Source organism: Nomascus leucogenys, chromosome 7b, assembly GCF_006542625.1.
Source record: "Nomascus leucogenys isolate Asia chromosome 7b, Asia_NLE_v1, whole genome shotgun sequence".
NCBI classification, from domain to species: domain Eukaryota; kingdom Metazoa; phylum Chordata; class Mammalia; order Primates; family Hylobatidae; genus Nomascus; species Nomascus leucogenys.
The window spans coordinates 88,676,857-88,694,217 of record NC_044387.1 but is presented as its reverse complement, the minus strand read 5'-3'; the positions used below and the strand labels follow the sequence as shown (position 1 = coordinate 88,694,217).

Here is a 17,361-nt window from a genome sequence, read left to right as displayed (position 1 = left end):
GATAGGACAAACATTTGGGAGTCCTCAGAGGTTAAAGTGTAGGGCGTAAAGGGAGGGGTCTAAAAGGAAAAATAAAGTATGTGATTATCAAGCTTCAGAACAAAGTCCAGGGTGTGGTCATGGGAGTAGGCTGCTGAAGTGAAAAAGTAAAAACAGGCCAAAGTTTCTGTGTGTTTACATACTTTGGGGTGGAAAATTAAAGAGGATGAGTCAAAGTTTTCTTGAATTCTCACCTGATAAATCCAGTCACTGAAAGTCAAAACTACTGTAGAACATCATATATTCTAAAAAACGTTATAATTTAAGCAAAATAAAATCATTTGTCCACTAGCTGAAACACTTTCAGTTGTAGAATTTGAAGCATTTGATGAAATTATGTAATAGAGAATGTTGTAGATAGACCATTGGGTTAGACTACGTTTTGAATCTTAGTATAATTTACTAGCTGTTTTATCCCTCTAAGCTTTATTTTTCTTATCTACAGAATGACAGAAATCATAGTACACACCTCATGAACTTGCTGTGATCATTGATATGGTATTAGCATATTGCTTAGCACATAGTAGCCATCTGAATTAATTCTACCTCTTATTATAACACAACCCATTATTTCTGCTGTTTGCAAATATGTTATTCATTTCCTACAATATAGTTTGCAATATTGTATTAGTTCTCTATGGCTGCTGTAACAAATTACCACAAATTTAGTGGCTTAATACCACACAAGTTTGTTCTCTTACAGTTCTGAGCTCAGAGGTTCAAAATCAGTCTCTCTGGGCTGAAGTCAAGGTGTTATCAGGGCTGATTTCTGGAGGCTCTAGAAAAAAAAAATGTTTCCTTGCCTTTGGTAGTTTCTAGAGACCACCTGACTCCTTGGTCTGTGGTCCCTTCCACTGTCTTCAAAGCCATCTGTGTAGTGTCCCCACATTCTGTCACTGACTGTTTCTATCATCACATTGCCCTCTCGAACTCCTGTCTCCCTCTTATAAGGGCCCTTCTGATGATCTTGGGCCCACCTGGATAATCCCAGGTAAGGGGTAATCTCCTCTTCTAAAGATTCTTATTTAATCTATTTTGCAAAGTTATTTTTGCTATGAAAGTTACCGTATTCATAGGTTCCAGGAATTAGGATTTTAGCCTCTTTTGGAGGGAGGAGTGCAGGGTATTATTCAGCCTACCCCAGGCAAGTACATGAGAGATCACAGTGAAGGAGACAGGAATATTGGCTGATTTAAGACAAATCATGTGTTAAATTCTACAGTCTTTTATTTTCTTTCTTAATCTCATCACTAACAAATGTGAATTTCTAAACAAATGAATAAACAAGTAATTGTCTAATGGATGTGAGAAATGTCCTCCTTCCCCATATCCCCCTCTTTTAACAACTTGACTCTCTAATTTTTCAGAAGACAAAGTATCATTCACTACTCTCTCTGTTCTGTGTTCCCTGTGGAGCAGTGCCTGGACTTTGGCTCTTTCCTTTCCTTGTAGACAAAGCAGCCTGTGGCTTCTTACCATCCTGATTACCCAAATTCACTGCTGTCTTTCCTCCACACCCTCTTCTATTTCCAATATTTGAATGCACATTTATAGCATTAATGAAATCAAGCATATTAGGGCACTGAAAGGAAAGGAGATGAGTGTCGAAACCCACATTGCAAGTATCAACAGGCAAAAATTAAGAGAACATTTCATCAGTTTAAGGCACAAATAAATGTGACCATTCTGCATTTTCAATTTATTTTTTAATGTTGATTCTTAGCCCATGACAGTACCAATTACAGTTTATACAGAACAGTAATCATCAGCTTCTCATAACAGAAACTCAGAGTTCATGTATTGTTACATACTTTCTTTTTTCTTTTTGCATACTAGTAGAAGCGGCAAGATCTCCCGTTTCATTGTGAGGTTTCGGATTCCACAGTGTCTTTTACATTTTATCTATTTCTAAATTCTAACTCTTCTTGATTTTATCTTGTTTAGATGTTACAAATTTTTCTGCCTCAATTTACTCTATATTTATGCCCGAATTCCACAGACCATTTTTATTGCCTTTGTCTCTCTCTTTTAAGGTTTTTTTTTAGTTTCTTTTTTTTAATTGATGCATAATAATTGTATATATTTTTGGGGTACAATGTGACGTTTCAATACATGTATACATTGTGTGATGATCAAATCAGGATAATTAGCCAATCTATTACCTCAAAACTTTACTATTTCTTTGTGATGAGAATATTCAAAATTCTCTCTTCTAGCTATTTTGAAATATGCATTATTGTTAACTATACACACCTTACCGCAGAATAGAATACCAGAACTAGTTCTTCCTAGCTATTGTAACTTCATACCCTTTAACTAACGTCTCGCCATGCTCCCCTTCTTAAGATTCTGATTGAAGGAAGGATGCTAAACTTTGCACGAAAGTGCCTCGCCTAATTCGTGCTGAAGGGAAACTGAAACCTAAGTGCTTCTGAGAGGAGAAAGGAAACCGAAACTCCTGCCTGATGCATAAAAGACTGGCTGCGGTGGCCCAGAGCGCCCAGTCCTAGGCCAGGTCTGGGGTAACCTGGAACTTCCACCTGGGCTCTGCGCTAGGTCTCTGTTTTACTCCCTCCCCGCGGGGCGCGCAGCTCGGTCCTGAGTCTGCGGTGAGTAGCCCGGGATGTCCCTTGGGAAGAGCCTGGGGCGGAGCTGTCTAGCGGGAGTTCTAGGTCTTCCTCAACGGACCGGATAGGTAGGTGGCCCAGGAGTGCTGGGCTCCAGGCTCGGGAATCTGGGGAGCCTCCTGGGCTCCCAAGGCGGTGGCGCACGGGCCCCCTGCTGGCCCGGGGAGGCCGGGCGTGGGGAGGGGCGGAGGAAAGGGACAACCGCGAAAGGCCTGAAGTCTGAGACAGAGAGGAGTGCTTAGGCATTTAAGGAGTCCCCGTCAAAAGTGGGAGCTGGGTAATGGAGGTTGAGGAGGAATTAAGGGACATCATATCTAAGCACAGCCAGTAAAACCTGTACCTGGACAGCAGCAAGAAGCTTCCACCTTCAATCCCTGCTCCAGACTTGTAGAATCAGAATCTGCATTTATTAATAAGATTCCCCCAGGTAATTTCTATGCACCCTTAAATTTCAGTAGCTTAAGACAATAGAAATTTATTTCCTACTCCAGTAACTTAAAATACTTTCTTCCTGGTCAAGGGGCAGATATAGTGGCTTAAAACATTACCAGTTTATTATTTTACAATTGCTGTGGATCAGAAGCCCAGGCATGGGTAAACTGAGTTCTCTGCTCAGCATCTCATCGAGCTGAAATCAAGGTGTTTCTCAGAGCTGTGGTCTCATGGGACGCCATGGGTGCTCATTCGGGTTGTTGGAAGAATTCAGTTTCTTGCAGCTAAAGGACTGAGGTTGCCCGCTTTCTTGCTGGCTGTTGGCTGGGGGATCCCTTGTCTTTAGATTTCACCCTGAGATCTTAGCTACAGTGGCCGTCTCACAACAAGGTGGCTTATACCTTTAAAGAAGGTATAAGGTACCTTTAAAGAAGGTATAAGGTACCTTTAAAGAAGGTATAAGGTACCTTTAAAGAAGGTATAAGGTACCTTTAAAGAAGGTATAAGGTACCTTTAAAGAAGGTATAAGGTACCTTTAAAGAAGGTATAAGGTACCTTTAAAGAAGGTATAAGCCTTCTTTGGGGGAGTCTTCCGAGTCTACTATGATGAAGTCTTACATAATATAACCGAATCATTAAAGAGACTATGCCATTAAATTCACAGGTCCTGCCCACACTCAAGGGGAGAGGGTTATACCGGGTACTGGAAGCCATTTTAACCCACCAGCTCTTCTCCAGGCAGGGTTTCAGGAGCTTGATGCCTTTCATCAAGTAGCTCCACCATTCTGTTCCAATACAGAATCTATGATTTCCTTTCCCTTCCCTTGCCCCCATTTTTTTCCGCTTTACCTCTCTTTTGCGCCTTTTCTCTTCCCTCCTTTTTTCTCTTTTCCATTTCTCTTCCTCCCTTCTTCTTTTCTTCTTCCTTCTTAAGATTGAATCAGAATATGGTTCTGACACTACTGTGATTGGATGATAAGCCTTATAAGGTTCTTGCAATTTCTTTCATCCCCTTTTAATGTATTCGTTCGTAAGATATGTGGTCTTATGATTGCTTGTTCGTTTTTGTATGTGTGTGTCCTATTGTGTGTGTGTGTGTGTGTGTGTGTGTGTGTGTCCTAATCCCTGTGGAGTCATTTGACATGTTTTGCTGGCCTCTAAACTTCTTGTAAATTAATCATTACTACTAGGGTTTTGATCAGATTAAGGTTTTCTTTTTTTTCTTTTTCTTTCTTTCTTTTTTTTCTTTTTCTTTCTTTCTTTTTTTTTTTTTTTTTTTTGAGATGGAGGCTTGCTCTGTTGCCCAGGCTGGAATGCAGTGGCTTGATCTCAGTTCACTGCAACCTGTGCCTCCTAGGTTCAAGCTATTCTTCTGCCTCAGCCTCCCAAGTAGCTGAGATTACAGGTGCCTGTCACCACACCCAGCTAATTTCTATATTTTTAGTAAAGATGGGGTTTCTCCATGTTGGCCAGTCTGGTCTCGAACTCCTGACCTCAGGTGATCTGCCCGTTTTGGCCTCCCAAGTTTGGGGTTTTTTTTTTTTTTTTTTTTTTTGGCTGGGGGAACTACAATACTTCAGTGATGGTGCAGACACTTGCCTCTATTTTTGTTGTGCTATCATTTAAAAATACTACGATCTGTTAATTCATTAGGAGTTGTAAAATGTTGATATTCTGATATTCTAATTCTATCATTCCTTCTGTGTTTATTAGCTGCATTATTTCTAGAAATGAATCACTCTTATATCTACTCTTTGGTAATGCAATGGTGCAGTACTTAGAAGAAAAGCAAGATAATTTCTTGATTCCATAAACGATTATTTTTTTTCATATATTGTCTTCAGATGCTATTGCTGGACTTCCTGCTGTGAAAGATTAAGAATTTAGCATTCATATTTATTTTTCTTTCATTCATCCCTTTGTGAACTGCCAAGTTGGTTAATTAGATTATTATTTTCATACTGTCAAGGTTTATCATATTTTACAGCAGTTTGTGACTTTGATTCTTGTGATTTGTTTGTATGTCGAGTCAACAGTAAAAAAGTAAACAGCAGTGACAAAATTATGAGTATGTACACATTACTCAGTGTAGAAGCAATCGAGCAATTGCTAGGCTAAGACATGTAGTTCTATGTTATTGAAATTACTGTTTGAAACAGACTTTTGTAAATTCGAAGTACCATGGGTTCTCTTGTTTTTCTTTATAGCTTCCTTTAACTTTTCTAAATCACACAAAGTTTCATTGTTTTTTGATTGTCTTCATTCTTGATGGGTTTTCCCCAATTTTCTGTATTATCTCTTTAAATAAAATTATCATTTAAGATATATAGTTGGCATTGTGGAAGACAGTGTGGCCATTCCTCGAGGATCTAGAACCAGAAATACCATTCGACCTAGCAATCCCGTTAGTGGGTATATACCCAAAGGATTATAAATCATTCTACTATAAAGACACATACACATGTATGTTGATTGCAGCACTATTTACAATAGCAAAGACTTGGAACAAACCCAAATGCCCATTAATGATAGGCTGGATAAAGAAAATGTGGCACATATACCCCATGGAACACTATGCAGCCATAAAAAAGAATGAGTTCATGTCATTTGCAAGGACATGGATAAAGCTGGAAGCCATTATTCTCAGCAAACTAACACAGGAACAGAAAACCAAACACCACATGTTCTCACTCATAAGTGGGAGTGGAACAATGAGAACACATGGACACAGGGAGGGGAACATCACACACTGGGGCCTGTCGGAGGGTTGGGGGCAAAGGGAGGGAGAGCATTAGGTCAAATACCTAATGCGTGCCAGGCTTAAAACCTAGATGATGGGTTGATAGGTGCAGCAAACCACCATGGCACATGTATATCTATGTAACAAACCTGCATGTTCTGCACATGTATTTCAGAACTTAAAATAAAAAAAGGATATATGGTTGGTGAGATTTATGACTTCTTAAAAGTCTACATACATCTTTTTGCCTTCTCCATGAATTGGATCACTATTTAGATGCAGAATTCTAAGTTCAAATTATTATCCTTTTAGAAATTTGAAAAGGCTTTATTTTATCAAAACATCCAGGAATGTTGCTTATTTTAATTAGTTCTATGTGCCAGGTATTATGTTAATCAATTCATATCCATCAGTTCACCCATTTAAGTAGCTTGAAAACACAATCAGAGGTGATATTATTGTTCCAATTTTATAGATAAGTAGATTGAAACTCAGAGATGGTAAATACCTTGTCTAAGCTTATAGAAATATAGTATATTTCAGAACCAAGATTAAAATGCAAGTAGTCGGCCAACAGCGTTCATTTCTTAAACCAATTCTCATATGGCCTGACTTCCATTTCTTTGTACCTTTTCTGTCTTTCTCTTTATTCTTGGAGCTCTGCAATTTTAACAAGTTGTGCCTAGGTGTAGTTTTCTCTTTTGTCATTATTTCTACTCAGTAGTTGGAGAAACATTTCAATCTAAACATATTATGTTGTTCTTTAGTTCTGGTCTAATATTATTATATTAGTTTAAGTATATATCTTTGATTATTTTTATCCCCACTTGTTTTGGAATCTTAGTTATCTCCTGCTAGAATTACTAGTAGGGGGAGGAAGAGCTTATTGACTTATTTCTGTATATTTTAGTATTTTTGGAATTTTTTCATCTCTTTGTCTTTTACTTTTATCCTTTACAAAATTTCCTGGACTTTAACCCACCAGATCACTGACTTAAAATTCCAGCATGCTCATTTTATTGTTCTGCACATGACTTTCTTCTTTGTAAAATTATGTTTTAAATGTGTATGAACACTTGCATGCGTTCTCTTTCTCTTTCTCTCTCTAGCAGCCTGTTACTATTTTATGAGAAATATTTTTAATTCTTTGAAAGCAGTAATTAGAAAATGTTGAAGGTCTTTTCTGTCTCTGCATCATGCTTATTCATCTGGTTTCTTATTTTTGCTTTTTTTTGTGCCTCAAATGTCTATTGGTACTAATTTGTGTGTGTGTGTGTGTGTGTGTGTGTGTGTGTGTGTGTGTATTCAATCATCAGTTACTACAGGTGGCTGGATCTCTAGCATGTCTCTCCCTTAAATGACAGAGAAGTGAGGATAATGACTGTGAATTCTGTTTAGGTGTTAGGGCTTGCATGTGTTGGAGCAGAGGTTAATAGGGTAGCTCTAGTATAGGGTATATAAGAAGAAAGCCTAGGGTATGTAAGTCTCCTTTAGTATAGGGCATGTAAGAAGAAAGCCTATTAGGCTTTACACGCATTATCTTACATACCCTGTCCTATGTCATGTAGAGCAACCTGTAGGATCTCAAACTCCCCATAGGCAGGCTACGGAATCCCTTGATTGTCAAATTAAGGAGGGATTGCCCATTAAGGCAGTTTTATTTTGTCACCATAGCTATTGTTGAAAGTTTCACAGTGTTTAACAGGCACCCACGTCTCAGTCATAGTTATATTTCATTATAAAAACTGTATTATTCCTTTTAATCTATGTATATTATTTCTTAAAACAATTTCTAAGTTGTCAGGACATAAATAGTTATTAATTTGTTTGTATCTAACTACTTAATAAATGAAATGGTTAGGTATTGATTTTGTCCTAGGAGTGGCATAAAAAAATTCCTGAGACTCTAAGAGTATCGTGAACATCTGGGAACCTGTAAATTAACTTATTTCATCTTGTAGAATCTGACGCTATCCTTTCTGAAGTTTTCTGTAATATACTTGGGATTAATTCTCTCTTGCCTGTTCAGTTCTCACTGACCCATTTTTTTCCATTGGAGCTTGGTACAATTTGGAGAGTTGAAGAAAGATAGTATGGCCAATGCACAATTAGTGAGGTTGAGGATTGCATGAAATGGGTGACAGAGAGTTTTTTGAAAATACCTCATCTCCTTACCTGGGCACAAGACCCATTATAGTCTGGTTCTAACCTACCCTTCCAATGTCATCTCCAATGAGTCACCCTGTCCTATGCCATGTAGAACAACCCATAGGATCTCAAACTTGTCATGTAGTTTCACAACTTTATGCATTAAACTGATGCTGATTTTGCTACCTGAAAAGTAATTCTCTATATCTCTCACGTTCCCCAACATGCTTTCATAAGTCTTCGTCATCTTTTCAGCCTGCTCTTGAAACCTCAGAACACAGAACCCTGATCCCTTCATTCTGATTTAGGAACTCCCTCTCAATTCTCTAATGGCTTCCTGTGCCATTTCTGCTAGAACACAGCAAATTAGATGTAATGTGTCACTTAGTTATCTTTAAACTTACACTGGGTTGTACAAGGAGAGAATCATGCTTCATGCATATTTGCATATGTTTCAGCAAGTACAATGTTTGATAAAGTGTAGATACTCTATAATCTTTGAAATAAGACAGTAACTGGGTGAATGAGAGACCATACTTGTGCTTGTGTCTCCATTAGAGTCCCTAAACATCCCAGCTCACAGTAATTCCATTTTTCTTTAAACTTATTTGTCATTACAGTCATATACTTCCTTGCATTATTATTGTAATATTTAATATCAGCATGTGCATCACCATTATATGTTCCTTAATATCATGGAATAGGAATCTCTCTCTCTCTCTCTATCATATCTATCATTTATCTATCTATCTATCTATCTATCTATCTATCTATCTATCTATCTATCATCTATATATCTGTATCTATCTATCATCTATCTCTATCATCTATATATCTATATCTATCATCTCTATCTATGTATCTATGTATCTATCATCTATATCTATCTATATCAATCAATCAATCTATCTACTATCTATCCATAAATCATGTATGTATCTACCTGTTTCACAGCCCTAACATATTGAATGGCAAATGTCTCAGTATTTAGTGTCCATGACAAAATGCTCAAGTGCATTTTCATCTACCTCTTTAGTATTTTCTTCTCTATTACCTTTGCAGATTCTTCCTCCTCTCTTGATATATTAAGTATTAGTATCTTCAAATGTGGATTTTTAGTGCTCTTCTCCCATGAGGCTGTCTCTCCCTGTCCAAGAAAGCTCATCTACACCAATGGCTTCATTTACCATTAATACTCAGATTACTTACCTCTTCAAATCTAGTCCAGACTTTGTATTTGTCCTCTAGACTTGTGTATTTTACTACTTACATATCATGGCTTGTGGGAAATCTTGAAAGCAAGTCAAATTCAGGTGGTTCACAAATGCAGCCATAATCTTTTCCTGACATGTAGCCTTGTTCTAAAATTCCCAGCCCAGGGAATGGCCTAGTCGTCCATCCTGTTACTTGAGCTAGAATCTTGTGTCATCCTTGACAACCCCCTTTCCTCTCTTCTACATCCACATCCAATCCAGTTCCAAATTATGTCAAACTCATCTCCTAAATGTCCTTCAAGTAGATCCACATCTCTCCAGCTTTATTATCTCAGCTACCATCAAACTATATTACATCAAATTATCATCATTACTCTCCTGCGCAGTAACTTTCTTTCTGCTCTACTAAGAAGCTTAGTAGATCCTATTTATTCTCTATATTGTAGCTGGACTAATCTTTTCAAAATGCAAAGCCAATCACAATACCACCTGCTTAAAATCCATCAATGGCTAATTTTTGATTCTAGGATGAAAAGAAAATTCTATAACATGACTTCAAAGGCTCTGCATGCCCTTCTATTTTTCTTGTCCTCTCTAGTCTTTTCCTTGATGGTCTCCACTCCAGCCCTACTGGCTTCTTTCTGGAATCAGTGTCACCCACAACCGTTCATGCCACTGAGCTTTTACACATGGTATTCTGGTATTTCCTCTGCCAGAAATGCTACTTTTTCTCTTTTTGCCTAATTAATTCTTATTTATTTCTTAGAACTCAGCTCAAGCATTATTTCTTTAGGGAAACTTCCTCTGACCTCTTGACTTTGTCCTTTTTGCAATGTTCCATTGTTTCTATGATTATCCGATTAATAATTATCTTTAAGCTCTGTGAGAACTGTCGGCAATGTTGATTTGTTCATTCTTGTATTCCTTGTGTCTAATGTTTTGCTTTACATATAGTAGTCATTCAATACATGTTTGTTGAATAAAGACTCATTTTCTTTTCTTTTTATGCAGGACTGCCATTTTCATTAAGAACTGCCACTTAGAGGTACCAAAGTAAAGGATATTTGCTACCTTTAATACTTGCCAGTTCAGGTTGGAGGCACAGGAAGCAGCAAGAATGGGTAATTTTCCACTTAAAATATTTATAGATTATAAAACAATGTTACTCTGTAAACTACATAGATTTAATGGAATTAAAATAACCACATTACTGTTTTACTTTCTTGAATAATAACTAAATGATAGCTCCTGTAAAAAGGACCAATTGAAAAATAACCCATTCTCTTTCTCTTTTTTTTTTTAAATTTAGAAAGAAATGTTCTTACAACATTTTCACAGGAAATGTTCCAGTTAATTTTGAATGAAATGCCAAAAGCTGAGTGAGTATTATTATAGTAAAAAAGACGGGAAATCATATATCATGTTCCCTGTATGTCTATTTGGCCTTATACTGATTTATAGACAGTTGACCATTGAACAGTGTAGGGGCTAAGGGCACTGAACAACTATGCAGTTGGGAATCCATGTTTAACTTTTTAAAAATTATTGTTAATTAATTTTTATATATTTTTTCTAAATTCATGCCAGACAGATAATGAGATAACTTTGTAACAAGGGTTGAGTAGGGCACATCCAACACATACACATGAAAACCCAGTCATCACATTTATGAACTACAAAAGGATCGTGTTTAACTTTTTACTCCTCCAAAACTTAACTGCAATAGCTTTCTCTCTGCTCTACCAAGAAGTTTGCACCCATCCTATCTATTGTCTATCTTGTAGCTGGACTAGTCTTTTCAAAATGCAAAGCCCATCATAGTGCCACCTGCTTAAAATTCATCAATGGCTAATATTTGATTCTAGGATGAAGAGAAAATTCTAAAACATGCCTTCAAAGGCTCTGCCTGCCCTCTTGTTTCTCTGGTCTTAGTATAGAAAGTTAAGAAAATCATAAGGAAGCAAAAATGTATTTATTAAGTGGGAGTGGATCGTAACAATAGTGACATCTTCAATGGTGCCATCCCCCCAGACTTTCATGATGTTCTGTCTATCAGGGTTCTCTTCCATAGCATTGACAATTCTTTCCATAGATTACTGTGTGTAATGAGCCTTAAAGGTTCTTATGACACTCTGATCTAAAGGCTGAATTAAAGACATTTTGTTTGGGGGCAAGTAGACCACTTCAACATCGTTGGTGTTGAACTCATGGAGTTCTAGGTGGCCGGGGACATTGTCCAATATCAAAAGAACTTTGAAAAGCAGTCCGTCACTGGCAAGGTACTTCCTGATTTCAGGGACAAAGTATCAATGTAACTAATTTGGAAAATGTTTCCTCATTGTCCAGGTCTTTTTGTTGTACTACTGAGAGACTGGCAGCTGGTGTTTATCTTTTCCCTTCGAGTCTCAGGAGTTGGCAGCTTTGCAGATAAAGACAGGCCTGAAGATAAAAGCAACTGCCTTTGCACAATACAGTAGAGTTAGCTTATCCCTTCCTGCCCTAAATCCTGGTGCTCACTTTTGTTTTGTACTAATAAATATTATTTGTGACTTTTTTTTTCAGAATAATTTCATTTGCATTAAAAACCTATTCAAGCAAATATTCTTTCCCCTCAATGATTTTCTTCTGTCTCTTAGTTGGCTGAAACTGCTTCTCTTGTTATCTTGACATTTTTAAAGCCAAACTTCTTTCCAAAATTATCAAACCGTATTGTGCTGGCATTAGATTTTCCAGCTTTAGATATTTCATCCTCCTTTTGCTTTGTCATATACTTTGCTTTTTCTTGAATCATATTAGAGTCTTTTTAGACAATCTCACACCCACATAAAAGCTGTATTTTTAATGTGAGATAAAAAAAAGTCTTTCACAAAAAATGCAAGATTTTTATGACTGCTGCAACAATGCCTTCACTAATTTCTTTAAAAAAATTTCTTTACAGTGGTCCTTACATTAGGTTTATTTATCTGGAAGTGGTGGGCAACTATAGCTGCAAGCATCAATCTATGACACACATCAGGCAATTCAACTTTTTCTTGTAATGTCATGACTTTCTCTGCTTTTTGGGAACACTTCTGGCATCACTAATGGCACTTCATATGGGTTCCATGGTTTTATTTCGGGTTTATGATATTGCAGTAAACACGATGGAAAAATACACAAGAACCATGAGAGATCACTTTTTATTGTGTTTGGAGAGCAGTTTACTGGAGAGGAACTGCTAACTCACCACAATACAACAAGAAGTGGCTACAAAGTTATTACAGTAGTATAGTATATACTAGAGTTAATTTTATGCAGTTGTGATTTAATAGTGCAGCTTAGCATTTGTTTACACTTCTCTCAACTCTGAAAGGTGCCATGTTTAGTCTATAAGTGCGTGCATAAGTTTAGATAATTTTTAACTTTTACAATAGATATGTTTATATTTTATGGCAGTAAATGCTAAAATAGACTACATATACTTTATGATTCATGACATAGGTAACTTGAAATTTTTTTCGTATTTGTAGGCTGCACGGTTTGTCTGAGAGTTTTTTCAAATAGTCACAAATTTTCACAAATTTTTCTAATATATTTATTGAATATATAGTATACATGTATCAGTGTATACATATATCAGTATTTATATTGGTGTGTATCTATGTATAATATATATACATATATAATATATATCTATATATAGTATAGAATATTATATATAACAGTATATAGAACCATGTACACTATTATATATATGTATATATGATTGTTCAACGCGGCACTTTTAGAGCTATATGATAGTGAATAGAAACAGTTTCCTCTTGCTTCATTTGTCTATAGCCATCAGTGAATCCACTTGTAAGGGGCTGAGATTGATTAAGCAGAAAATATATATAATTTAGGTTTATATGCCGGGTACAAGTACTAGATTCATGGTCCAATCAGGCTGTGCCATATGGCTTTGGATAATTTGCTCTCTGAGCCTAAGACATGAATAATCCTGCCTTCTTCCTGTGAAGGATAGTTGTGAATGTAGATATATTTGAAAAGCCTTAGTGTAGACACTGCCATGAGACAGCTCAGCAAATTAAGCTATTGATGATAATGATAATGAGCTAATAAGAATGATGCCTTTTTGGAACATGATTTAATGCATATGTGATTTTTGTTTTAACTGTTTTTCATTTTAGATATTCCAGTTTATTCAATGATTTTGTTGAATCTGAATTTTTTTTAATTGATGGGGATTCATTACTTATCACATGTATCTGCGAGATATCATTTAAACCTGGGCAGAACCTCCATTTCTTCTATCTGGTTGAACGTTATCTTGTGGATCTTATTAGCAAAGGAGGACAATTCACCATAGTTTTCTTCAAGGTAACATGACAGTTGAGTTCTTTTTTATAATATGAGCACTAAAACTAAAATTTCCTAAATTATTTTATATATTTTTTCTTATTACAAAGTAGATTATATCTATAAAAGTTCAGAAAATTGAAAGGAAAGAAGAGAAAAAATTACCCACAATCCCAGTATTCAGAAATCACCACACATGAGATTATGTTTTATTTGAATGAAGAGAACTTTATTGTAAGGACACACAGGATCATGAGAGAGGATGAGAAAGCTCCTCAATAGCAGCCCAGTTGAACTCTGGATTCTAGTTCTCCAGCTCTGAGAACTACTTCTGTTTTCAAAACTCAGCAGGCAATTTATATGAGCCCAGAGGAAAATATATCTAAGCCTAGGGACAGTCATTAATAATGCTTTTTTGGCTGGGCACAGTGGTGCATGCCTGTAATCCTAGCACTTCAGGAGGCTGAGGTGTGAGGATTACTTGAGCCCAGGAGTTTGACACTGCAGTGAGCCATGATTACACCACTACACTTCAGCCTGGGTGACATAGTGAGACCCAGTCTCTAACAATAATAATCAATGTTTTATTATGGTTTGTTCGAGGTATTTCCAAAATAATACTATTTTTGGTTTGCTTTTTTATTATGAATATAATTAATATAATTTTTAACAATTTCAAATAAAGATGTATATAACCACTACCACCCTTCCTAATCCTATACCTAAAGGTAAAGAGCTTTGGTGTGGGTCTTTTCAGTCATTTTGCAGTCTCAATTATTGTTACATTTCTGAACATAGCTGAATGCTTGCCAGCCATGTTTTGCATAAAGAGCTAGGCTTCCGATCTAATGTTTACAATCTAGTTGGCTGCTCCAATTTTGGTATGCCGAGACAATCTCAGTTGCTTAAGGAGGGTTGCAGTAACCTGGAGCAATCCTCTAAAACACAGTGGTTCACCTCAGCTTTCTGATGGAGATGATTTATATCAACCATTTGCTTTCTGTTCTTTTTCTTTCTGAAATGAGATTGGAGAGGAAAAGAATTAGGAAGTGGGAAGGGTAAGCATGATAAGCTCCAAGTATTAAGTGCCTGCTTAAAGGAGACACATGCATTTAAATCCAGACTGTGATTTTTTTCGGCAAATATCTGTAAGATGGTAGTAAAGTTTAAGGGTCTATTCCCCGACCATCAGACAGAACACAATTGTTGGATTTTATTCCTTCAGTGCCTTTAATGATGTGTTAGCCAACTAAATGATTAAATGATAATTTTGAAATAAAATGTACCTCACCTCCTCCTCCACAGGATGCCGAGTATGCGTATTTAGACTTCCCTGAACTTCTTTCTTTGAGAACTGCTTTAATTCTTCATCTTCAGAAGAATACCACCATTGATGTTCGAACAACATTTTCGAGATGCTTATCAGAAGAGTGGGGAAGTTTCTTGGAAGAGAGTTACCCATATTTCCTGATAGTTGCAGATGAAGGCCTGAACGATCTACAAACACACCTTTTCAACTTTTTAATCGTTCATTCTTGGGCAAGGAAGGTCAACGTTGTACTTTCCTCAGGGCAAGAATCTGATGTTCTTCGCCTTTATGCGTACCTTCTTCCAAGCATGTACAGACACCAGATTTTTTTCCGGAAGGTAATTCACGTCCAAAAGACAATTTCTTCCAGAAATTTTCAAAATGTTCTAAGTTACTTGACTCAATTTTTTCTCCTCCTCCTCTAGGAAATTATCAGAGGTTTAACAGATAGGTATAACAATTAATAATATTAAGTAAATAATGATAATGCAAATGCGGTCATTTATCAAACACTTATTGTTATAAAATTGTGCTTGGTATTTCTCATGAGTAAGTTTTATTTAACCTTAAAACCAATCTTATAAGGTAGGTGTTAGTATTGTCTGTGTTTTACAGATGTTGAAATAGACACTAGAATCAGTAATCTGCTCACCAAACACACCAAATGAATAGTAGAACATGGATTTGAAAAGACACAGTCTGACTCAAGCCCCTGTGTCCTTAACCACTGCATAATATATTGACCTCAAGGTATTGAAGGCCAGAAATGCATGGAATTAGGCAAAAATTATGCCCCTGTTGCTGAGACATATTGACAAAATGCTATTAATGTGGTAGCCTTTAATAAGAAAACAATGGAGAAGGTCAATAAAGAAGGAAAATAACTGAAATAGGCTTATTTCTTATTATTAAGTAATCAATAGGAGAATTTTCAAAGTTCTTAGAGTTCGAATTCCATGACGTTATTATTTTGATACATTAGTATATTTGACAATTATTGTATTGAAATTTTGGGAGTAAATATGCATACATATGTATTTATAAATTACTATATTTATGTATAAAATAATAAATGATAGCTATAATAATATAATATATAATAATAGAAATAATTATAACAAATTTATTTACATAATTATAAATAAAACAATACAGTACCATATAGTAAATTAATAAAATTAGTACATTAAATAATAGTTATTTATAAATTACTAAATTTATTTATAAAATTATAAATATATCCAGTTTCTGCTTATTTTTCACTACTGATGGTGAATTGTGAATATGAAGGCCATTCTTTAATTCATCAAAATCATTTTTGAGACAAAACATTTGTCACTGTTTGAGAATTGTGTCATACTCCTCATGTATTTGGAAATATTCACATGGTTGCCATAAAATAAGATAGTTTGTATTGCTTTAGTTAGTACAGTCATGCATCACATGGATACATTCCAAGAAATGCATCATTAGACGATTTCACTGTTGTGTAAACATCATTAGTGTACAGACACAAACCTAGATGGTATAGCCTATGACACCCTTAGGCTATCTGATATAGCCTACTGTTCCTAGGCTAAACCTACATGTTACTGTATTGAATACTCTAGGTAATTGTAACACAATGATAATTATTTGTGTATCTAAGCATATCTAAACATAGAAAAGGTACATTCAAAAATGGTATAAAAGATTAAAAATGATGCACTTGTATAGGGTACTTACCATGAATGGAGCTTGCAGGACCAGAAGTTGCCCTGGGTGAGTCAGTGAGTGAGTGGTGAGTGAATGTGAAGGCTTAGGACATGACTGTACACCACTGTAGATTTTATTAATATATACAGTATTCACTTTGGCTACATTAAATTTATTTTAAAAATACTTTTTTCTTTAGTACATTAACATTAGCTTACTGTAATTTTTTATTTTGTGAATTTTAATTTTCAAAAATTTTTTGACAGCTGTATAAACACATTATACAACTGTACAAAAATATTTTCCTTCTTTATTTTTCTTGAGACAGAGTCTCACTCTGTCACTCAGGCTGGAGTGCAGTGATGCGATCACAGCTCACTGCGGCTTCCACGTCTCGGGCTCCAGTGATCCTGCCACCTCAGCCTGTCGAGTGGCTGGGATTACAGGTGCACACCACCATGCCTAGCTAATTTTTGTATTTTTTGTAGAGACAAGGTTTTGCCATGTTGCCCAGGCCGGTCTCAAGCTCTGGGGCTCAACCAATCTCACTGCCTCAGCCTCCCAAAATGCTGAGATTACAAGTATGAACCACTGTGCCTGGCCTTTCTTTTGTTATATCATTATTCTATCAGCTTTTTTTCTATTAAAATATATACTTTTTACTTTTTAAGCTTTTTTCTTTAAAGAAAAAAAGATGCAAACACACACATTAGCCTAGGCCTACACAGGGTCAGGATCATCAACATCAACTGTCTTCCACCTCCAGATCTTGTCCCACTGGAAAGCCTTCAGGAGCAATAACACACATGGAGTTGTCAT

The 17,361-nt window shown here is 36.2% G+C and overlaps 1 protein-coding gene and 1 non-coding gene across 2 annotated transcripts in view; one reads left to right on the top strand and one right to left on the bottom strand.

The window, feature by feature from the left end:
• Nucleotides 1-2,482: 2,482 nt before the first annotated feature.
• Nucleotides 2,483-17,361, top strand: part of DDX60 (DExD/H-box helicase 60) — a 101,325-nt gene continuing 86,446 nt past the window's right edge. The window contains exons 1-5 of the mRNA XM_030816307.1: nucleotides 2,483-2,648; nucleotides 10,212-10,321; nucleotides 10,510-10,579; nucleotides 13,370-13,559; nucleotides 14,844-15,185. Coding sequence (XP_030672167.1) covers nucleotides 10,318-10,321; nucleotides 10,510-10,579; nucleotides 13,370-13,559; nucleotides 14,844-15,185 — 606 coding nt within the window. The 5' untranslated portion in view covers nucleotides 2,483-2,648; nucleotides 10,212-10,317. The remainder of the gene's footprint in view (nucleotides 2,649-10,211; nucleotides 10,322-10,509; nucleotides 10,580-13,369; nucleotides 13,560-14,843; nucleotides 15,186-17,361) is intronic.
• On the bottom strand, nucleotides 10,782-10,885 carry LOC115836187. The gene has a single exon (XR_004031172.1). It is a non-coding gene; the product is annotated as a small nucleolar RNA U13 (small nucleolar RNA).